At 39.4% G+C, this 14643-nt stretch overlaps 1 protein-coding gene across 1 annotated transcript in view; it reads right to left on the reverse strand.

Annotated features, from left to right (window-relative positions):
• SLC9C2 (solute carrier family 9 member C2 (putative)) overlaps positions 1 to 14643 on the reverse strand; it is a 98178-nt gene that overhangs the window by 68197 nt on the left and 15338 nt on the right. Inside the window, exons 5-7 of the mRNA XM_045397572.2 lie at positions 8251 to 8367; positions 6562 to 6723; positions 1400 to 1499 (exon numbers count right to left, since the gene is read on the reverse strand). Coding sequence (XP_045253507.1) covers positions 1400 to 1499; positions 6562 to 6723; positions 8251 to 8367 — 379 coding nt within the window. The remainder of the gene's footprint in view (positions 1 to 1399; positions 1500 to 6561; positions 6724 to 8250; positions 8368 to 14643) is intronic.

Here is a 14643-nt window from a genome sequence, read left to right on the forward strand (position 1 = left end):
CATGAGCACCTCTGAGAAGGGACTTATTTTTGTAGCCCCACACCTAAGATGCAATATCCAGACCACAGCAGACATTAAGAAAGGATTGGTGGAATGGGTGAAAAAATAAACAATTGAGTGAATAAAAAGTAATGTATAATGATGTCAACAGACAGCACCACTGAGCTCGGGAAACTGTCTAAATTGAGCATTACACCAAGTAGATGTTCTATGAACTTGTTATTCCCAAGCTTCTGGATTTAAAAACACTGTAATGTTTCATTCACATACACACAAAACTGGAATAGTTTTAGGTGCCCATGTTTTTTGTTTGTTTGTTTGTTTGTTTTTGTTTTCTGAGACGGAGTCTCGCTCTGTCGCCCAGGCTGGAGTGCAGTGGCGCGAACTTGGCTCGCTGCAAGCTCCGCCTCCGGGTTCCTGCCATTCTCCCGCCTCAGCCTCCCAAGTAGCTGGGACTACAGGCGCCCGCCACCACGCCCAGCTAATTTTTTCTGTATTTTTAGTAGAGACGGGGTTTCACCATGTTAGCCAGGATGGTCTGGATCTCCTGACCTCTTGATCCGCCTGCCTTGGCCTCTCAAGTGCTGGGATTACAGGCGTGAGCCACCGTGCCCGGCCGCCCATGTTTTTTCATTTTGCCAAGTAGAAAAGAAAATACCATCTTCTATCATTGGAATGTCATAAAAGAAAGGACATTATAAACAACAAAAAAGTAGGACGGACTTAATTTCACAGTAATGCATAGTCCTTATATTAAATAAATTAATTTTCATGGGAAAACTCAGGATTATGGCTTATTTTTCTCAGTTCGACATTTGTTTTCATCTGATGTGGGAATTTCTATATTACACGATGATTTGGTATTCAATAATTTCTGAACCAATTCTCTAATTTATCATAGTCTTTCAGGGAAAGGCTGACATTTCTCTGCACAGACAGGCAAATGATTTTCCCTCTATCCAGAGATGTCCATATGGCATTTATTACCAGGAGTAAAGGGTAGGTAAGAGTTTTGTTGATGTTACATTTTTCTGCTACTCTTCTTTTCCAGCTCTTCCCACATTATATATACTGTTATTTAAGCATATTATGAAGGAAACAAAGAAAAAAATATATCTTTTTAAATCTCCATGGTTCAAAGTAAATTTTTATCAGGTTACATGCAACAAAAACACCATGGTTTCTGAGCCACTGACGCTTTATTCATAACAGGAGTATCAATTAATGCTGATAATTGTTGGCACTTTAAATTATTTTCAAATATAACTGATAACAAAAATAAAATTTTCAAGATAAAAAAAGGTTATGGGAAAAGAGTTTTACTAGTGTCCATGAAGGCGAGACCCCTTATCCACTAAACTGCTATGAGATCCATCAAAGGGCATGATAGGAAACTTACTTAGTAATTACAAATTCTATCTTCGGTTTAAAGGTTAAAGAATCTAAATTCAGTCCTACAGCGACTAAGGCAAGAGTGCCTGACATTCCTAAAAGTTCCACTGGGGAGAAAAAGAAACAAATGAATCAAATGCATTGTATTCATATCTGTACACTGAGATACTTTATCTTGAATAAAGAATTGGTGGGAATCTTAAGAGAAATAGTAGTTCTTAGAAAATTGCTTCAAGGGATTGACCTAATCCAGTAAACCCAGGACTGGCAAACTTTTTCTATAAAGGGTCAGATAGTAAATATTTAGTGTTTGTGATGCATACAGCCTCTGTTACAATCGCTCAACTCAGCTGTTGTAGTAAAAAAGCAGCCATAGATAATATGTAAACGAATGTGTCCAGTGAAACTTGGTTTATAGACACTGAAGTCTGAATTTCACGTAATTTTCATATGCCACAAAATATTCTTTTATGCCATTTTAAAATGTAAAAACCATTTTTAGCTAACACGCAGATTTGGCCCAAGAGTCACAGTTCGCCAAGTCCTACTGGAGACCATCACTGAGGATAGGGCTCATGGAAAAGTAAGTTCAACAGCCCTCAGGGTGTCCTTTAAGCATCTCAGAAATACTGCACTACATGTGCTGGGAGTTGTGAGCCAAGCTCAGTACTTCTGATGACTCCAGTTCCTTACACCTGCTTTTCTTTTGCAGATATAGACCTCCCTAATTAAACTTGTAATTTGCTGGGCTCTAAACAAATGTGTAAATGTATTAATAGTCTGAGGCAGGAAACCCAACCTGAAGGATATTTGAATACCATAAATACTCTGCAGTCTTAGGCTGCAGAGTCTTCAAATAGAACACTAAAACTGTCAGACAGAAAGGAAGACAAAGAACATGAAAGATAGGATTGGAAGAGCTTTGGGGCAAAGCAGAGCTGGTTGCTTTTGGAACGTGACTTCACCTTCCTCCATTAGTGGCCCTGTAACTATAAAATAGGTGTAAAAATGTTATGACTCATAGTTGTGAAAATTAAATTAGAAAACACGAAAATGCTTACCACACTTTTAAAGCAATAAATAAGTGATAATACTATCATGCTGTTAATTGTTTTTATCTACTTTATTGCTTAGTAAATATTGTTTATTAATTTAAAGAGGAGTTTACTATTCTTTTGGTTTATCTAATCACAAGTTCACTTTAGACTTCTTTTTATCTACTTATTTAACTGAATTTACTTTAAATAACCAATGACAAGAAAACCAGGAGTGCCGCAAACTGTGATGACAGGGAAACTATCTTTCAATTTCCAATTCTCTATAATTACTATTTTATAAAGAAGGGACAATGGAATTAATAAGCCCCAGTTACAGGCAACAAGGGGATGCATTGTTTGTAGACTTTTGAAACAATTATAAAGATGACAAAAACTCCTTCTACTTTTTATTATCTCCATTCCCCGCAAAATTCTAAACACCATCACTTGATAAAATATTCCTCCTTGCTAGAATGGAGGAATCCCTCGTGGAATGCCTCTAGCCTACACTTTTATAGAACCCATGTTCTTTCATGAATTATACATCAACACTCAAAGAGGTGACTCTCCAACCTCAATCAGATGCTCTCTGGACTTAAGCCAGTTGATGGTATGTTCATTAGTCAGGGAAAAGAACAAAATTAAACAACGTGAAAGAAATGTAACTTTAGAGAATGTATAAGTGAGAATTTTATCTACATTTCAGCTTTCTGGCTATGGAACATCTCCTTGTAACACTGCCTTTTTCTGACTTTGCTTTCAGGAACTTACTAAGTATGAGTAAAGGACTGCCTGAGGTTGTTTTTTAGTTCCTGAAGCAGAGGAAAGTGTAATAGAGGAGGGAGGTGTATTGGTTTCCTGGGACCGCCATAATTGCATAGCACAAACTGGGGGGCTTCAGCTACAGAAATGTATTGTCTCACAGTTCCGGAGCTAGAAGTCCAAGACCAGCAGGGTTGGTTCCTCTGAGGGCTGTGATGGAGATTCTGCCCCAGGCCTCTCTCGTAGTTTCAGGCATTCCTTGGCTTATAGCTGGTATTCTCTCTGTGTCTTCACATAATCTTCCCTCTTTGTGTGTCTGTCGCTGTGTCCAAATCTCCCCTTTTTATAAGGATACAGTCATACTGGATTAGGACCCACCCTAATGACTGCATCTTAACTTGGTCATCTACAAAGGCCCTATTTCCAAATAAAGTCACCTTTACAGGTATTGGAATGTAGGACTTCAGCATCTTTTGGGGGGACACAATTCAACCTAAAACAGGAGGCTACCTAGCAAGCTTTCATTCTGAGCAGTGGTACAGCGCTGCCTTGAAGCTACAAAGAATTATTGGCTGAAATCAGTATATATAGCATACACAGTGCTGACTCTGGGATGTATTTAAGCCTGAATGGTTAATGCTAAATTCCTACCTTCTATCGTTCATCTACACTCTGCAGTAAGTCTTACCTGATCAAATGCAACCAAAAGACAGATACTTCCTGTCTGCTAGTGACTGCTACAATCTCAAAGGCATAATTTCTAGAGAAAATCATCATTCTCTTTAAGGCTGATTCTTAGAGACCTGGTACCTGCTCAGGAAAGTTAATTGTTAATTTTTTAGTAACTTTGTGAGAGGGTTGCCATCCTTGAAATCAGCCACGGTAGATGTATTTATCCCATGAAAATTGACAAGCACTACAAATCGGGGCTTTTTCTCTTCCCAGAGAGCCAATTTACCACCCCATCGCTGCCTAACTCAGTCTCCCCATTTTATAGGTGAAGGAACTGAGGGTAAAGCTTAAACTAGAACCAAGGTCCTGGCTCAGTTCTCCATGATCTCCACCTCCTAAAATCTAAACCACAAGTGTCTCAATTGTTTAAGGATCTTTTACTCCACAGCGATGCGACTTATACGCCTTCATATAAATCAGCTTCAAAGTCTTATTACGCTGTTTAGTTAGCACAAAATAATCAGACTTCATAATGCTTAAATATATTTTTGGTAAACATTTGATTTGAATTGAATTGGGGTTGAGCTGAATTGATCAGCTTTTTGGCTGGATACCTGAATGAGCATAAGGAATTCATACTGCTTAACCAAATAACCCTATTCCAACTTGAAAAGTTGTATGTCAGAAATGGGAGTCTTCTAATGTGGCAATAATGCTAAAAGACTCTAGGGAACCCCATTCTACCTGCGTGCCCTCAATTCATATACATCTGGTTAGGATGATGCCACACATTGACTGGAAGCACCTCCATTTTTTAGAAGGAAAAGGGAATAGGAACTCGTATCTATTGACTGCCCTACCTTGAACGCAGTGATGTGCTGGTAAATGATTAAAGTCAGCTCTTTTCTGCAATCATACAGGCAGTAAGGGGAAAATACTTTTTAAAACCCAGTTCAAGGTTGGGGCAGTAGAAGGAACTCTGAGTTGCAGTGAAGCAGTGTCTTCCAATTTCTGTGGTGTAAAGACTTTCACTGTGGCCAATTTCGAGCTCTCAACATAATGTCACTTGAACAGAGTTTGAAAGAGAAGAGCATAATCAGCTCTGGCAAGCCAGCAAGAGCTATCAGCACACCAGCAGGAGTCATATGACAGATTATCTCATTAATGCCTGCAATACCCTTAATACATTAGGTGATATAACACTTTTTTTTTTTTTTTTTTTTTTTTGAGACAGAGTCTCACTCTGTTGCCCAGGCTGAAGTCCAATGGCATGATCTTGGCTCACTGCAACCTCTGCCTCCCAAGCACAAGGGTTTCTTGTGCCTTAGCCTCCCCAGTGGCTGGAATTACAGGTGTGTGTCACCACACCTGGCTAATTGCTTGTACTTTTAGTGGAGGCAGGGTTTCACTATATTGGCCAGGCTGGTCTCAAACTCCTGGCCTCAAGTGATCCACCTGCCTCAGCCTCCAAAAGTGCTGGGATTACAGGTGTGAGCCACTGCGCCCAGACTATCATACCACTTTTAAAGCTAAGGAAAGTGAATTGTAGAGAGGTTAAGTAATTTTCCAGGGTCACCAAGCTAATAAATTGCAGAGCTGAGATTTGAACTCAAGTCTGCCTAACTCCAAAGCTCTTCTAGGACTAGTAGCAGTTTATTCAACCAACATGTGTTGAATTACTATCAGGCATATGGCAAGCTCCAAACACAGAAAAGAGAATAAATAAAAAGATGACTAAGAGCCTCTACTTCAAGGAACTCACAGTCTAGTAGAAAGATAGACTAAATTAAATTTTTTTCTTCAAACATTTAAGGCATCTATAAAAAACAGCACAGGAGAGGGGGAAAATGAAGAAATTTGAAGGAAATGAGCCTTCAGCGAATGCTTTCTATAATTTTTCTGATTCAGGGGAGTGAGTAACCCTCAGGTGGCAATTAATCTGTAGAAGAAGCAGCGCTTTTAGGTAACTGGAGGTGAAAGAGAAGTAATTAACCTCTTAATACCTGAGGTCTTTCAAGAACTGAAGTTTCTTCACTGTGTGAGATGACAGCAAAGGTGGAATTTGACAGTTTGACCACAGTTATGTCTCTTAGGGACCGGGCGCCTCAGTCAGGCCAGTAAACACTTAAATCTCCATTTCATTGGACTAAACTAGCTGAAGGTCAGCCAGTGCTGGGCACTCTTACTCTTGTGATTATTTCACTCTCCTGCTTCTCTTTCAACAATAACTATACCTCTCCTTTCCCGACTCCTAGCCTAAGTGAAGGCTGCCATTTCTATAGTCTCCACAATTTGGCATCCATTGAATTAAAGGCTGTTGATCTAGAAAAGCCTCAGGAGCATCTCTCCCAGCCTTCTCAGTTTGCAGATGGTTTGTTCTCAGGATTATAGCAGAGAGCTCAGTGTTGATTCCTCTGCCTGGGGAATACCAGTGACTATGTACAAAGTTAAAGGAAGAGTTCAAAAAGAATAAGAGAGTAATCACAGAGAACAGTGCAAGGAAATTGGACATGGAGTTGAAGTAAAAAGGATATTGAGAAAGACTAGGAAAGAGCTAGAGGTGAGTTAGATAATATGAGAAGACACACAGTGGGACCACAAAAAGGAGGAGAAGCAACTGGATTCAAGATCAGGAAAAAACAAACATGTATAAAGCTTACTTTAAGGACAGTAACTTTTGTATTTACTTCTGCCTTACCAATATAGAAAGTCATGTACACCATTGAAAAGCAGAGAATTATATTAGTCAGCATATTGCTAAAAACATCAGCCAATATACACCGAATGATTTTTGCACACCAATATCCAAATATTATGCTTCCCAAAATGTCCAAGATGAGTCCAATGCCTACATGTACATCTAAAAAAAAAAAAGAAAGAAAAAATAAGAAATAAAAACTTGAGCTATAACTTTCGTTTCTTTCATTGATGGCATTTGGGTCTTTGCACTTTGGTTGACGTGTGAGATTTTGAGTGGGGACCTTATTTTTCAGCAAATAGGAGTATGTCTAATGAAAGTCTGGTAAAAGCCTCTCTCAGAATAACCTTCCTTTACAGTCTGCAGCTTAAGGTTTGCTTCTCTAGGGATAGAAGATTCAAATGTCCTCAGGAGAAAGGCAAGGAGAATAAATGTGAAAAACTTGTGACAAATGGGTTTAGAGTGAATGTCTAAACAAACAAACAAAAAAACTAAATTAAAAATTTTTTTATGAACTTGTCAAGACCAAGCTAACTAGGCCCAAGGTCACTGCTAACCTGCAGTTAGTTTATGTCCCCTACCCCCAGCCCAGGAGACATTGGAAAATGAAGATGAGACATTTTCATTAGTCACAATAACTGGGGGCACTAGTGGCAGTTAGTGGGTAGCTATAAGGGTAGTCCTAAATTACAAAGTCCTAAATGACAAAAATTGTTCCACCCCAATGCCTGGTAGCTCCCTCACTGTGAAGCACTGCACACCCCTCTTTATTCATTAATATTTATTTCTCCTTTTAGTATCTTCCTCCTCTTGTGACTATCACAAAAGTATATCAGAAAAACACATTTTCCCCCTTCATACTGTGATTTTTTTCCCCACTTTTCATTTCTACTAGTAACACATCTGGAAACCTAGCAAGGCAACAGCTTCATATCCCAGTGGGCTTTAGCTGCAGGAATCTGGCTCTTGTCATTTCCAGGACTGGATTCTCCAGTCCTGCATAGAATGTTCTGCTTTCACTCTCAGACCCAAATCCAGAATCAAGCCAATTCTTCGCACTCACTCACTGAGATCCAGATTGATCCAGGAAAGAAGTAAGTCTGAGTGAGCTGACACTATATTGTCTCTATTGTGACACTATATGTGTGCACACATGCATTTATGCGTATTGAGAAAAACTAAAACACTTTTTGAATGTTCTTTCCCCCTTAATGTGCAAGAACACACATGCAGTACTCCTTCGGGTATCCATGGGGCATTGGTTCCAAGAACCCCTTTGGATACCAAAATCTGCAGATTCTCAAAACCCTGGATATAAAATAGCATATTATTTGCATATAACCTACAGCACATACTTCTGTGTACTTTAAATCATCTCTAGGTTACTTGTAATACTTAATACAATGTAAATACTCTATGTAAATAGTTATTATACTGTATTGTATTTTAATTTGCATTTTTATTGTTGCATTATTTTTGTTGAGTTTTTCTGAATATTTTTGATCTGCAGTTGGTTGCATCCACGGATGCAGATGGGCAACTATGATTTTTTCTTGTTACTTCATATATCATTGTAATCAGCACAAAAGTAAAGTATAGAAAAGGCAGCAAAGTTAAAACATCTTGAATGTATTTTAATTTTAATGAGAATGATTTTAGAAAATATACAGACCAAAAAAATGCTCCTACCTCTAAAAACAGAAAAGCGGATTCCACTGCCCCGAAAATTTCCAAGAAAAACTGACGTGATGCTACAAATGATCAATGATTCTCCTCTAATGAGATCAATGTACATTTTAGAAATGCCTGAAAAAGGAAATACAAAATATAACTCAATATGCTACATGAAAATAATGTTCTTGCACAGGAAGCAGAAACAGAAGAGAAATAATAGAAAAAGAAAAAAAGAAAGAACAAGGCAACTATGACTGGGATAGATCTGCGAGACAATCACAATCACCATTTTTATATTTCTATATTGCGCCTCCTGTATTTGCAATGGCAAAGAAACATGGCGATAGCACTGCTTGTATTGCTCATTGTCTCAACCGTACTTGAGTTTCAGAATGAGACAAATACTTCTCAAGATACCACATTTAGTTTGAACAAACCTGAATCAGATTCCAAAATTACCTCATTTTAGAAATAAGTACAAAATAGGACACAACAATTCTACTCCTAGGTATATACCCAAGGTAATTGAAAATGTATGTGCACAAGATTTGTACATAAATATTCATAATAGTATTATTCATAAGAGCCAAAAGGTAGAAACAACTCAATGTCTATCAGCCGATAAATGGATAAATATATGTGATATATCCCTACAATGGAATATTATTCCTCCAGAAAAAGAAATGAAGTACTTACTGATACATATTACAACCTGAACCTTGAAAACATTATACTACGTGAAAGAAGCCAGACACAAAAGTCACATATTTTATGATTTGATTTATATGAAATGTCCGTGGTAGACATAGAGACCAAAATAGATTGGGTGTGATTTCCAGAGGCTTCAGTAGATAAAATTCCACAGCCAAATTTCCATCTAACATCATTTTCTTTTGGCCTAGAAGACATTTAACAATTTTGCAGTGCAGGCCTGCTGATGATAAATTCTCTCAGCTTTTGTATGTTTAAGAAAGTCTTCATTTTGCCTTCTCTTTCAAAAGATATTTTCACTGAGTGTAGAATTCTAAGTCTGTTGTCATTATTTTTGTTCCTCTAAATACAATGTGTCTTTTGTCTCTGGCTGTTTTTACAATTTTCTCTTTATCATCGGTTTTAAGGAATTTGCTTTTTATGTGCTTTTTGTGTCGTCTTCTTTATAATTCTTGGGCTTGCAGTTTATTGAGCTTGTTGAATCTGTAGCTTTCATTATTATCAAATTTAGAAACTTTTTCTAAGATGGCCGAATAGGAGCAGCTCCAGTCTCCAACTCCCAGCGCGAGCGACACAGAAGACCGGTGATTTCTGCATTTTCAACTGAGGTACTGGGTTCATCTCACTGGGGAGTGCCGGACGATCGGTGCTGGTCAGCTGCTGCAGTCCGACCAGCGAGAGCTGAAGCAGGGCGAGGCATTGCCTCACCTGGGAAGCGCAAGGGGGAAGGGAGTCCCTTTTCCTAGCCAGGGGAACTGAGACACACAACACCTGGAAAATCGGGTAACTCCCACCCCAATACTGCGCTTTAAGCAAACAGGCACACCAGGAGATCATATCCCACACCTGGCCGGGAGGGTCCCACACCCACGGAGCCTCCCTCATTGCTAGCTCAGCAGTCTGTGATCTACCGGCAAGGCAGCAGCGAGGCTGCGGGAGGGGCGCCCGCCATTGCTGAGGCTTAAGTAGGTAAACAAAGCTGCTGGGAAGCTCGAACTGGGTGGAGCTCACAGCAGCTCAAGGAAACCTGCCTGTCTCTGTAGACTCCACCTCTGGGGACAGGGCACAGTAAACTAAACAAACGCAGCAGACACCTCTGCAGACGCAAACAACTCTGTCTGACAGCTTTGAAGAGAGCAGTGGATCTCCCAACACGGAGGTTGAGATCTGAGAAGGGACAGACTCCCTGCTCAAGTGGGTCCCTGACCCCTGAGTAGCCTAACTGGGAGACATCCCCCACTAGGGGCAGTCTGACACCCCACACCTCACAGAGAGGAGTACAACCCTGAGAGGAAGCTTCCAAAGCAAGAATCAGACAGGTACACTCACTGTTCAGAAATATTCTATCTTCTGCAGCCTCTGCTGCTGATACCCAGGCAAACAGGGTCTGGAGTGGACCTCAAGCAATCTCCAACAGACCTACAGCTGAGGGTCCTGACTGTTAGAAGGAAAACTATCAAACAGGAAGGACACCTACACCAAAACCCCATCAGTACATCACCATCATCAAAGACCAGAGGCAGATAAAACCACAAAGATGGGGAAAAAGCAGGGCAGAAAAGCTGGAAATTCAAAAAATAAGAGTGCATCTCCCCCGGCAAAGGAGCGCAGCTCATCGCCAGCAACAGATCAAAGCTGGACAGAGAATGACTTTGACGAGATGAGAGAAGAAGGCTTCAGTCCATCAAATTTCTCAGAGCTAAAGGAGGAATTACGTACCCAGCGCAAAGAAACTAAAAATCTTGAAAAAAAAGTGGAAGAATTGATGGCTAGAGTAATTAATGCAGAGAAGGTCCTAAACGAAATGAAAGAGATGAAAACCATGACACGAGAAATACGTGACAAATGCACAAGCTTCAGTAACTGACTCGATCAACTGGAAGAAAGAGTATCAGCGATTGAGGATCAAATGAATGAAATGAAGCGAGAAGAGAAACCAAAAGAAAAAAGAAGAAAAAGAAATGAACAAAGCCTGCAAGAAGTATGGGATTATGTAAAAAGACCAAATCTACGTCTGATTGGGGTGCCTGAAAGTGAGGGGGAAAATGGAACCAAGTTGGAAAACACTCTTCAGGATATCATCCAGGAGAACTTCCCCAACCTAGTAGGGCAGGCCAACATTCAAATCCAGGAAATACAGAGAACGCCACAAAGATACTCCTCGAGAAGAGCAACTCCAAGACATATAATTGCCAGATTCACCAAAGTTGAAATGAAGGAAAAAATCTTAAGGGCAGCCAGAGAGAAAGGTCGGGTTACCCACAAAGGGAAGCCCATCAGACTAACAGCAGATCTCTCAGCAGAAACTCTCCAAGCCAGAAGAGAGTGGGGGCCAATATTCAACATTCTTAAAGAAAAGAATTTTCAACCCAGAATTTCATATCCAGCCAAACTAAGTTTCATAAGTGAAGGAGAAATAAAATCCTTTACAGATAAGCAAATGCTTAGAGATTTTGTCACCACTAGGCCTGCCTTACAAGAGACCCTGAAGGAAGCACTAAACATGGAAAGGAACAACCGGTACCAGCCATTGCGAAAACATGCCAAAATGTAAAGACCATCGAGGCTAGGAAGAAACTGCATCAACTAACGAGCAAAATAACCAGTTAATATCATAATGGCAGGATCAAGTTCACACATAACAATATTAACCTTAAATGTAAATGGACTAAATGCTCCAATTAAAAGACACAGACTGGCAAACTGGATAAAGAGTCAAGACCCATCAGTCTGCTGTATTCAGGAGACCCATCTCACACACAGAGACATACATAGGCTCAAAATAAAGGGATGGAGGAAGATTTACCAAGCAAATGGAGAACAAAAAAAAGCAGGGGTTGCAATACTAGTCTCTGATAAAACAGACTTTAAACCATCAAAGATCAAAAGAGACAAAGAAGGCCATTACATAATGGTAAAGGGATCAATTCAACAGGAAGAGCTAACTATCCTAAATATATATGCACCCAACACAGGAGCACCCAGATTCATCAAGCAAGTCCTTAGAGACTTACAAAGAGACTTAGACTCCCATACAATAATAATGGGAGACTTCAACACTCCACTGTCAACATTAGACAGATCAATGAGACAGAAAGTTAACAAGGATATCCAGGAACTGAACTCATCTCTGCAGCAAGCAGACCTAATAGACATCTATAGAACTCTCCACCCCAAATCAACAGAATATACATTCTTCTCAGCACCACATCATACTTACTCCAAAATCGACCACATAATTGGAAGTAAAGCACTCCTCAGCAAATGTACAAGAACAGAAATTATAACAAACTGTCTCTCAGACCACAGTGCAATCAAACTAGAACTCAGGACTAAGAAACTCAATCAAAACCGCTCAACTACATGGAAACTGAACAACCTGCTCCTGAATGACTACTGGGTACATAACGAAATGAAGGCAGAAATAAAGATGTTCTTTGAAACCAATGAGAACAAAGATACAACATACCAGAATCTCTGGGACACATTTAAAGCAGTGTGTAGAGGGAAATTTATAGCACTAAATGCCCACAAGAGAAAGCAGGAAAGATCTAAAATTGACACTCTAACATCGCAATTAAAAGAACTAGAGAAGCAAGAGCAAACACATTCAAAAGCTAGCAGAAGGCAAGAAATAACTAAGATCAGAGCAGAACTGAAGGAGATAGAGACACAAAAAACCCTCCAAAAAATCAATGAATCCAGGAGTTGGTTTTTTGAAAAGATCAACAAAATTGACAGACCACTAGCCAGACTAATAAAGAAGAAAAGAGAGAAGAATCAAATCGACGCAATTAAAAATGATAAAGGGGATATCACCACCGACCCCACAGAAATACAAACTACCATCAGAGAATACTATAAACACCTCTACGCAAATAAACTGGAAAATCTAGAAGAAATGGATAATTTCCTGGACACTTACACTCTTCCAAGACTAAACCAGGAAGAAGTTGAATCCCTGAATAGACCAATAGCAGGCTCTGAAATTGAGGCAACAATTAATAGCCTACCAACCAAAAAAAGTCCAGGACCAGATGGATTCACAGCTGAATTCTACCAGAGGTACAAGGAGGAGTTGGTACCATTCCTTCTGAAACTATTCCAATCAATAGAAAAAGAGGGAATCCTCCCTAACTCATTTTATGAGGCCAACATCATCCTGATACCAAAGCCTGGCAGAGACACAACAAAAAAAGAGAATTTTAGACCAATATCCCTGATGAACATCGATGCAAAAATCCTCAATAAAATACTGGCAAACTGGATTCAGCAACACATCAAAAAGCTTATCCACCATGATCAAGTGGGCTTCATCCCTGGGATGCAAGGCTGGTTCAACATTCGCAAATCAATAAACATAATCCAGCATATAAACAGAACCAAAGACAAGAGCCACATGATTATCTCAATTGATGCAGAAAAGGCTTTTGACAAAATTCAACAGCCCTTCATGCTAAAAATGCTCAATAAATTCGGTATTGATGGAACGTACCTCAAAATAATAAGAGCTATTTATGACAAACCCACAGCCAATATCATACTGAATGGGCAAAAACTGTTAATGACAACAGATTAGACACCATAGAAGAAAAGATGAGAGAACTTGAAGATGTAGCAATAGAAACTATCTAAAATGAAACACAGAGAGAAAAAGACCAGAAAACATGAAGTGAGCATCATTGTGCTGTGGACAACTTCAAATGACCTAATGTATGAGTCCCTAAAAGAAAAGAGAGGGAGGAACAAAAAATTTAAAGAAATCCTGGAGAAAAAGTTTCTTTTTTTTTTTTTTTCTTTTTTTTTCTTTTTTTTTTTAAATTTATTTATTATTATTATACTTTAAGTTGTAGGGTACATGTGTATAACGTGCAGGTTTGTTACATATGTATACTTGTGCCATGTTGCTGTGCTGCACCCATCAACTCGTCATTTACATCAGGTATAACTCCCATTGCAATCCCTCCCCCCTCCCCCCTCCCCATGATAGGCCCCGGTGTGTGATGTTCCCCTTCCCGAGTCCGAGTGATCTCATTGTTCAGTTCCCACCTATGAGTGAGAACATGCGGTGTTTGGTTTTCTGTTCTTGTGATAGTGTGCTAAGAATGATGGTTTCCAGCTGCAAGATGGATTAGAGACTTAAATGTTAGACCTAATACCATAAAAACCCTAGAGGAAAACCTAGGTAGTACCATTCAGGACATAGGCATGGGCAAAGACTTCATGTCTAAAACACCAAAAGCAACGGCAGCAAAAGCCAAAATTGACAAATGGGATCTAATTAAACTAAAGAGCTTCTGCACAGCAAAAGAAACTACCATCAGAGTGAACAGGCAACCTACAGAATGGGAGAAAATTTTTGCAATCTACTCATCTGACAAAGGGCTAATATCCAGAACCTACAAAGAACTCAAACAAATTTACAAGAAAAAAACAAATAACCCCATCAAAAAGTGGGCAAAGGATATGAACAGACATTTCTCAAAAGAAGACATTCATACAGCCAACAGGCTCATCATCACTGGCCATCAGAGAAATGCAAATCAAAACCACAATGAGATACCATCTCACACCAGTTAGAATGGCGATCATTAAAAAGTCAGGAAACAACAGGTGCTGGAGAGGATGTGGAGAAATAGGAACACTTTTACACTGTTGGTGGGATTGTAAACTAGTTCAACCATTATGGAAAACAGT

Source organism: Macaca fascicularis, chromosome 1 (genome assembly GCF_037993035.2).
Source record: "Macaca fascicularis isolate 582-1 chromosome 1, T2T-MFA8v1.1".
NCBI lineage: Eukaryota > Metazoa > Chordata > Mammalia > Primates > Cercopithecidae > Macaca > Macaca fascicularis.